Consider the following 9,030-nt stretch of genomic DNA (forward strand, 5'->3'; position numbering starts at 1 on the left):
TTCTTATAATTTAAAAATATAATGTATATAATCGGAAACACTCATTATATTGTGGATTTTTTTTGACTTTGTGGGATATACCTCTGTTTAAACATTTTCTTTCCAAAAAGGCAAAGAAAAAAAAAACAAATAGTAAAGAGGATGATAAAACTCTCAGTTCCCAAATGAATCCAAGATTATAACGTGTAACAATTATCCATCATTTTTAACCAAAAAAAAAGGATTATAATGTATATAACAAGTCTGTGTAGCTTCTTTTTAATTCTATTTAATCATTTGGAAGTCGGCAGAGAGAGTACGTGCGTACCTCTTAGTACTTGTTGTCGCTCTCCTCTTCACACTAAGTTAGAGGTGCTTATATGGCCATGAACTCACTCATACCACGTCATACGACCAAAGTGCAATTGAAGACAGATTGTTTAAAGCTAATTAAAATGCTTTAACTCCAGTGAGTTAGATGAATTTTCTAGGTTTTGTATCCAAATTTCTAAAAGAAAAATTATTCTACATTATTATAATTTTTGTAATGACTACCTTACTAAAGACACAAGAGTACAAAGGTCGCCTTGTAGATTCTTGTTTTCGGCACTTCAGAATTTTCCAAGGGAAAAAGTGACTTTTGTATTCTTGTGGCTTTCATCAATCCCGTGTAAACCAGCCTCTCAATCTGATCAATATGGAGATTTTGATTTGATGTAAAAAAAAAAGGAAAATAAATTCAAGTGTGGTTTGGTTCATTAAAGCCTTAAACGGGAATTGGTTCAAAGAGATTGGTGAGATTGAGGAGCTGGATTATCATGGATGTGAAAGCCAAGACTTATTATTTCTCCACAACTGGTATCACATTCTTATTGTTTAGGTGGTGCATGCTTCATTCTCTAACAATGATGGTTTCTCCAATTTGGATTGTACTTGTTGTACCACCCTGCGTACTCATGTTCATCTGCTGCTTGAGTTAGCTTCATTCTCCGGAACATTTTATTACTGATGGATCGTACCTTCTACTAAAATTCGTAATGTTCGAGATGGATTTTTGTACTATATAATTTAATTTTGTGATGTTTTTTCTAATGAGGACTCGTTTCTTCTTGTTGCCGGATGGCTTGACAGGGCCGGCGCAGATGCCAAGAAACTGAAACCAGCGATTGGGACCTCAAAATTTTAGGGCTTTTTAAACTAAAAATTTGTTAAGTTTTGAATATGTTGCAAAAACTATAAATTTATTCTGTAGGGTCTTTTAAAAAAAATGATATGGGCTTTTAAAGACAAACTAATTATCTTCAACACTAAATTTTTGATTTAGTAAAAAAAACTCTAAAGCGCTGATTGAATATAAAAAAAAAACTTATGCATGTATGTGAGTCAATTTGCTTATTTTACAAGTGAAAAATCCTAGTTTTTGAGGTTAATTGTTATTTTTGCTTTTGAATTTATTGTTTTTTCCTTGCAAATTTGTTTTAAAAAAGAAAGCTGCAAATCCGATAATGATTCGTTAATGGTTTTTGTAGTATATGAAAAAAACATACTTTTTGAAGTTTTGCGTAGGGCACTCGCAGATGTCGGACCGGCACTGTGGCTTGAAGCAATAACTGAAAGCATAATTACAAAAGGATCGGAACAACTATTTCTGAAAAACCTATATATATAGATTGTTACCATGGATCATCCTAGTAGAAAACAATATTACAGAAAGAAACTATTTACAAAAGCCTCTAGATATAGATAAAAATTAAGAGTAATGAATCAGAGGCAGAAACAAAATGGAAAAACATTTACTCTTTGTCCATGTAGATTTTGTCAGCTCGGCTCGCCATATAACAATAAAGTCAAGAAGCATTGTCCTAATATCTATACTAGCTTTTGGGGAAGCACCAAAACTCTCTTCCTCTTTAAAAAATGAGTAAACCCCAAAAATTCATCTCGAAACAGCCGGCAACCTCTTCAACATCCTGTATTCGAGCAACATTGCGGGGTGCCGTGCGATCTCACTGTGTTTAGGGGCCTCAAGGGTTTAAGAATTTGACATTCAAAACCCAAAAATTAAATGCCAAACCCATGTCTGATATTCTGATGTACAATAAAGTTCTTCTTCTTTGAACTTGTGTAGGTGTTGCATGTTACTTTTGATTCTCATTTATCTTCAATGAATATTCTGTTTATAAAGTCTCTAAATCTTCGGGAATAAAGCTTAGGATCAACAGCTGAAATGGACGCGGGATCTGCGTGTAGTGACTTGTAGGCGTGCTCTAGTTTTTTGGTGATATCATAGTCTTGAAGAATGTCAATAACACCAAAATAAAGGATCACCTCAACGACCTCTTTCCTCGTACTCTTAGGATTTGAGTTGTCAATGTCGTCTTCTTCCCACGACTCTTCCTCAAATCTGCTCACTTGCTCTGCTTTTGCTGGTGTGCTTTCCCCTAGTCTCAATAATGGCCCGTTACTACATTTTCAAAGAGATAAACATTATATTCTCAAAATGAAAGACGCATATATTTACTTTGGTTTTTATTTGTTAAGCTTATGTGAGTGTAAGTGTATGTATGAAAGTGATTGTAAAAGGTTCATTTGAAGTTAGTGATAAATGTTCAATCAACTTAACACTTAACCATATATATATATATATATATATATATATATTGTAAAAGGTTTTAATCGGTTTTGTTGATCCAAAATGACCACTCAATGAATGAAAGAATCCAAGACCTAGTTTGGATAATTTGGTTGTATCTCTATCTGAGTTTAATATTTGGTTAAGTATTCAAAATAGAAGAAATTCTAAGTGAAGGTACCAAGTTTGGGTGACAGAGTCCATATTTGGAAGCGAATTATACCCTCTCATCAATTTGTCCTCCTGATCTCGTCGACCTGAATTAAGAAAGTAGCTAATTTCTCACACAAAGGAAGACAAATACCAAAAAATAAAGATGAAAGTAATATAAGAACGATTGTTACCGATGCCCAAGGAAATGTCGTCACGCAAGCCAGATTCACGGAAATGGAGACCAATCAAGAGACTGTAGTCCATAATCCTCTCAGCTTCAAGAAACTCACAATCGATGTCGATTTGGTTGATGAAGGCTTGAAACCATGAAGTCTCAAGTCGAAACACATACTTGAGATCCAAGTCTTTGAGTGTTGTGGTCTCGTCGATTTCACCTTCACCCTTGTCAATGGTACGGCCATGTGATGAACCTTTCAAGTCAAACCGTTTGTGTATACGATACTCCGAACAAAACAGATTGCCCATCACTATGAACCGAGTCTGCTTTTTTTTTGTCACAAAAGTTACAAGAAAAAAGTTTTTATTTGATTTATGAAGATATATAAATTCCTAATTAATGGAAGACAATTTCTCATACCTTTTGGCCTCCTACCGGTTTGACGCAATGCACGCCGAAGAACTTGGTAACCAAAGAGTTCTTGTATTTGGAAACATGCTCATAATAATTTGGGAGCATCTTAAGCAACACCTAAGCATGGTTTTAAAAACATCTAAAATCTATTGTTATCGAAAGCAATGTGAACGCAAAAGAATATATAAGTTACCTTAATTTCGGACTTTTTCATGGTTTTGATCATGAAGCGTTCATCTTGAGTCAAGTAAAAGGAGCTTCCACTCTTTCCTGGCGACGAAAATTCCCGAAGAGATTCATTTCCGCAAATAGCGAGCATGTAGTCCGCTTGGTCTATCGCGAATAAGTCTCTTAAATGCCTGTTTCACCACACAAAAATGTGCAATCAGGAATTATTAACAAATAGTTTGTAACTCCAAACTTTTAGAGTATTTACTTACCTAAACACAATAGGGCAATAGTCCTTCCATTTGAACTCGATAGATAGATGGGGAGGGGTAGACTTAGAGCCTTCTGGGGGAAACCTTGTCCATTGCTTATCCTTGGGATCAAAATCACAATGTCTGAGTTCCCTCAAAATGGAAGCATGTTTCCCAACAGAGTACCTAATCCCAAGCTGTAGATTTAACATCAAATCATAGTTCTTATGTCCAGCCGTAACCGTATGCCCTGGTTTCTTAACATCTCCTTCATCCAACCACTTCGGACTTTGTTGCAAACTCATGGCACCACCACTCTCCAAAAGCAAAGGGCTTCTTGCCCACTCTTGCTCTCCACATCCACTCGTATCTGACTCGCTCGTGTACGGGCTCGCCTCTACGTGATCACACACGCCACTATCCTCCAATTCCGATATACAAATTCTCGGGAAATTGGTATTCGTTGACAAAGTTTCAACCGAAGAGAGCTTATGGTGCTGCACAATCTCATCATCTTTCTTCTTGCACTTCCTCCCCCACCCATTATAACTAGTCTTCTCCTCACCCCAACTCAACACCCCTTTCCCAACCGGGGCTCCATTTTCCCATAGCCCATCATAACGGTTTCGGTTAGCCCACGTCATTGCCCCTTTCCCTGAGATAACACCGTTCTTCCACTCTCCCACATACTCATTCCCATCGCTCCACACATAACGTCCATTACCATCCTGCAGATTGGCCTTCCAGTTTCCTTGGTAAACGTCACCGTTTGCATACCGCTTCTCTCCGTAGCCATGCTTTCTTCCCCACAGCCAATGCCCTCTATAAGTATCCCCGTCGATTCCAATGAACGTCCCTTCGCCGTCCATTCGACCGTCCTTGAACTGACCCTCATAGGTCGCTCCGGACGGCCAAGAAAAACGTCCTTTACCGCTCGCTTTGCCACGTGTCCACTCCCCTTCGTACATACAACCATCCGACCACAAATACTTCCCTGTCCCATGCGGAACACCCGCGGATAAGCCTCCGTTATAAAGGTCGCCGTTCTTTAGCACCTTTTCTACTATTCTAATCTCGGCAGCCGCATCACTCACCTCGCAACTTGTCATGGGAACCACGCGCCGGGAGCTTTGTTTGTATTTGACCCCTGACGATGGCTCTTTGTTCAGATTCTCTTCCGTGAAGAGGAACACTGTCTCTTGCATTATTTTATGTCTTACTCTGACATTTCTCGTTGACTTTTTTCCGGCTTGTTTTTGTCTCTTCGAATAACAGTTAGTGTTCAAACATGTCTTCTGTTCTGTAATTATTTAAAAACAAAGAAAGACAACTGTGATTAATAAAGACCCTAAAAATCACTTTGATGCTAAAATCTGAATGAATTTAGTACAATCAAGTCTTGTAAAAAAATACACTAAAAATCTCTAAGAATTTAATGTCATCATTGTAACTTAATGTCTTCCTTTAAATTTTTGTATCTGAAATGAAGAAAAAAAAAGAAAAAAAAACTTACCCTTGAATCATTTATAGATTGGATTCGTTGACTGACAAAAGAAATGATCAAATGGACTATTCAAGAACCCATATCAAGAACAAGAAGTAATGTATGAGCATCAGTCCTAAAATTAGGATCAACACATCAAAATTCTCAGAAGACAAAAAAAAAGTATTTTTACCTGAACAATAAAAGTGAAATTGATGTGTGGTCAACCGCCATGACAAAGAAGTCTAGAAAATAAGATAGTGTGATGATAGAAGTGAAGACCCAAATTCATAAACTTGATGAAATCTTGAAAATAGAGTATGATCGAGGGAAAGATTTATCAGAATGGTGAAACTCTCTCTCGAATTAGATAAAATCAACGGTTCAACGATGAAAATGTATCCGTTAGATGCGTATCGCTATTTGTTTTGATTATTTATGTAGCCGGCAACAAGACTACGTGCTGGCCTTGATCATCATTAATCTTTTTCTTAATTTAATAAACCATTAATAATGTATCTGTTTAGCTAGAAGATCTAGTACATGGTTCGATATCGGTATAAGAATATGCGATGCTTATAGGTGGAGCTGATAGACAAGTATCTAAAGATATAAACAATGTTTATGAACGTGCTTTAAGCCTACAATCATGTGCCACAAGTCAGATATGGATACTATTCTCCTCCTCTCTGCTGGGTCACAACAACTCATACAAGTCAGAAAGTCAAAAACCACAATTACTACTATTCCAAAGTATATGGCTTTTTGATAAAATACCAAATTAGAAAGATCAGACTTTTTAGATTTTATATGTCGAACCAACGTGATCTTAGCATGTGATTGAGTACACATGGGTTTTTGACTCTTTAACACAATACAACACTATACTGTCTTTAACATCAAGTAGACTCAAGGTGATGTAGTGACAAGAAGATTGGCTTAATGGTGCCTACGACGGTCTTTTGATGAGTGGGAGGATTCTCGATAGTCACGGTCCCGAGAAGAGTGATGTCTTGATCTATCTGAATCCTTCAATCTATCTCTTGACCGGTGATGACTCCGATCTTTGAGGTTGTCTCTCTCCCTATCAATCTCCTTGTCAGAATCTCTGCCTCTGTGAGACCTAGCCCTGTCTCTCTCTCTACCTCGTTCCTTCTCTCTACCACTCTCTCTTTCTCTCTCTCCAACTTTACTTTTTCCGTTCCTCGAGTCTCCTACTATTGGCTGGCTGTTTGACTCAGTATCACTCTTCTTTGAATCTGTACCCTTTTCATGAGGCGAAATAACCATTCCATCCTTCGAGTCGTTATTAGCTGATCCAGGAGCACACTTTGTATCAACAGCCTCCCCTACTCCCGGCAACACATCCTGTAACACAGTGATAGAAGCACTTCAAACCTGGAGACTAAAAATGCAGTGATATGGAAATCTCATGCGATAAAAAAAAATCAGAAAACCTAGATAGCGATCTATCTCACCTTTGTAGCTGATTGAGCTTGAGAATTCCCAGATCTGCTGGAAAAGGTAAATGGCTTCCCATCCTTGCAAACAGAGATATACTGAGCCTTTGGAAGACTGTATAAGTGAGCAAGAACTCTACACACTTCGTCAATACTAGATTTATCTGCATCAAATGCTTTCCACCAGGGTGGATTCTCTGGAAGAGGTACTTGAAACCTACGGGCAGCAGCATACACGACCCCACAAGCCACAACCTCACTTCTGAACCTTACACAGAGGGTTGTACGCAGACTGCATGTATAGACATATCATGAGATTAAGATAAAATCATAAAGGAATGATCAGATATTGAGAAAGTGTGACAAACATACTCAAATCAAAAGAGAACAGTGCATATGTCAAGATGCAGCTTATATGCCGAACTTCAGGAGAAATGTCATTTCTAAAACCTATCAACACTATGATGTGTAGCTAAACAATCAAGTAATCATATGAAATAATATCCATAGTAAGATTTAAGAGTCGAGGTTACCTATCATTAGCCAAATTCCAAGCTTCTTGCCTCAATTCTGGAGGTGTTTCAAGTGTGGCAAGGTAGTTTGATATGAACTTGTGAGGATGTTCAACATGACAAACAAAACCCATTTCTTTCAGTATATGTCTCTCAGTTCTGCTTAATTCAACTTTCAACTCAGAGAACTTCTGCAGTAATTTAACAAGTAGGAAAAAGGATGAGATCCCATAATAGTACTTCCAAAGAAAGCCATGCCATGAGTAGAAACAAGATATACGAAAAACATTCAAGACAAATGTAATTGGTCACATGTAAAGGTGCAGAACGCAAACTAACCTTGGCATACATATCGAGATGTTCTAATGGTAAGTTCTCCCTGCGACACTCCATCCTGTGGAATACGATGATGACCTGTCTAGCTTTTTTAGGGTTTTCTTCCAGTTTTGATGCAAGCCAGACACAGCTCGCAGCAACTATCTATAAAATTAAACTACAAATCAAATCATTATGGATACAGGCAGGAGTATATAGACTAGTAAAGAATTATCATACTTAATACTTCCATAAACACAAAAACAAAAAAAAAAAACTAGAAGAAAAAAACGAAATAATTTACCTTTACATCAAATTTAGCTAGAGACTTTTTACAATAGAATCGGTGAAACAGAACCTGCCCAGTAGCCATAACCGCCTGTGGTCTGAAGACAACAATTTAGGTTAAGAAAATCACAGCTATGCGACATTTGAGTTATCCAAAATAATTAGACCAATGAAAGGATACAGTTTGAGCAATATTCCACCCTCTTGGATAAGATCACATCCATAGATTCTAAGAGAGATTTCAGTCGTTTCATCTATCCCATCTTTCCTGGAAGGTGAAGCCTTCAGCTGCTCGTCGGTTAAGTAGAAATTGTCGATAGCAGTGTAAATCATCAAACAACGGTCACTGTTTAACATCAAGAGAAGAAAACTTAGATTATGACACAAACTAAAAAGCTTTACTTCAGGAAACCGCGAGACGGGTTGAAACAAACAAATCTTTAAGTATCAGTGTACGCAAACACGAAATCGAAATACTCAAATCATAAATCTTAACTATAAAATCAATTTACTCTCTTATCACATTTTTTTTTTGTCTCTTATTCACTAGATTTAAGAACAGTTCCAGGTTCTAAATTACCCTAGCTTGAGAATTAGGATTCTGCTAAATTCCGGATAACAAATTGATTGCTACAACAGAGAGACCAGACTATATTGTAGCTTTTTGCTACATTAGTAATGAGATTATGCCCTAGGTTCAGCTAAGTTAATCTGAGATCAAGCAATTCGAAGCAATTAAACCTAACTGAGATTACACGCAGGAAGTAATCGCGATTAGAAACCAATACAAGTTGGATTAAAACGGAAAATGGTTCAGGATGTACCGGAAAACGGAGATACACGGTGGCGAAACAGAATCACGGCGAGGAGAGCGGAGAGACGAGAAGAGGCGACGAAATCGGTAAATCGAGTTTTGGAGAGGTGAAGGAAGACGGAAGAAAATAAATGTAGAAGGAGTAATTAGCAAAAAGGCCACAAAAAGAAGAAAAACAAACAATTGGGCCTACATTAACTAGGCCCCTTTATTGGGCTTACGAAGGAAGAAATGTCTCTGGAATAGATATGTCTTTTTTTTTTTTTTTCGTCGTCGTCTAGATTTATTATTAATTGCAAATTATGAGAACTGTTACATAGACGATTCTACAACTGACAATTCCTTCCGACCCTTATTAGATCTACGACAGACTACACTTCCTT

General features: G+C 37.4%; 2 protein-coding genes across 2 annotated transcripts; both read right to left on the reverse strand.

Annotated features, from left to right (window-relative positions):
* Positions 1–1,761: 1,761 nt before the first annotated feature.
* LOC9316856 (phosphatidylinositol 4-phosphate 5-kinase 3) lies at positions 1,762–5,910 on the reverse strand. Its single transcript, XM_021028876.1, has 7 exons — positions 5,452–5,910; positions 3,797–5,075; positions 3,550–3,715; positions 3,363–3,473; positions 2,956–3,265; positions 2,793–2,868; positions 1,762–2,443 (listed from the first exon to the last, which is right to left on the reverse strand). The coding sequence occupies exons 2-7, from the start codon at positions 4,978–4,980 to the stop codon at positions 2,131–2,133; spliced, it is 2,160 nt and encodes a 719-aa protein (XP_020884535.1). The 5' UTR covers positions 4,981–5,075; positions 5,452–5,910; the 3' UTR covers positions 1,762–2,130.
* A 92-nt stretch (positions 5,911–6,002) lies between these two features.
* On the reverse strand, positions 6,003–8,774 carry LOC9316857 (cyclin-L1-1). The gene is made up of 7 exons (XM_021028877.1): positions 8,658–8,774; positions 8,015–8,179; positions 7,850–7,931; positions 7,570–7,710; positions 7,252–7,421; positions 6,737–7,010; positions 6,003–6,626 (listed from the first exon to the last, which is right to left on the reverse strand). Exons 2-7 carry the CDS (start codon positions 8,164–8,166, stop codon positions 6,198–6,200), a joined length of 1,248 nt encoding a protein of 415 aa, XP_020884536.1. The 5' UTR covers positions 8,167–8,179; positions 8,658–8,774; the 3' UTR covers positions 6,003–6,197.
* Between the last annotated feature and the right edge of the window lie 256 nt (positions 8,775–9,030).

This window comes from Arabidopsis lyrata, assembly GCF_000004255.2.
Source record: "Arabidopsis lyrata subsp. lyrata unplaced genomic scaffold ARALYscaffold_4, whole genome shotgun sequence".
Lineage (NCBI taxonomy): Eukaryota > Viridiplantae > Streptophyta > Magnoliopsida > Brassicales > Brassicaceae > Arabidopsis > Arabidopsis lyrata.

Bases quoted from the DNA above. Each gene is read 5' to 3' on its own strand.
- LOC9316857 (XM_021028877.1), bottom strand. From the start codon at position 8,166: ATGATTTACACTGCTATCGACAATTTCTACTTAACCGACGAGCAGCTG. The intron at 7,711-7,849 runs GTAAATTATTTC...TTAATTTTATAG, and splicing joins TAGCTAAATTTGATGTAAAG to ATAGTTGCTGCGAGCTGTGT. The intron at 6,627-6,736 runs GTGAGATAGATC...ACTGTGTTACAG, and splicing joins AAGCTCAATCAGCTACAAAG to GATGTGTTGCCGGGAGTAGG.
- LOC9316856 (XM_021028876.1), bottom strand. From the start codon at position 4,980: ATGCAAGAGACAGTGTTCCTCTTCACGGAAGAGAATCTGAACAAAGAG. The intron at 2,869-2,955 runs GTAACAATCGTT...TTCTTAATTCAG, and splicing joins CGACATTTCCTTGGGCATCG to GTCGACGAGATCAGGAGGAC. The intron at 2,444-2,792 runs GTACCTTCACTT...TTGAAAATGTAG, and splicing joins GACTCTGTCACCCAAACTTG to TAACGGGCCATTATTGAGAC.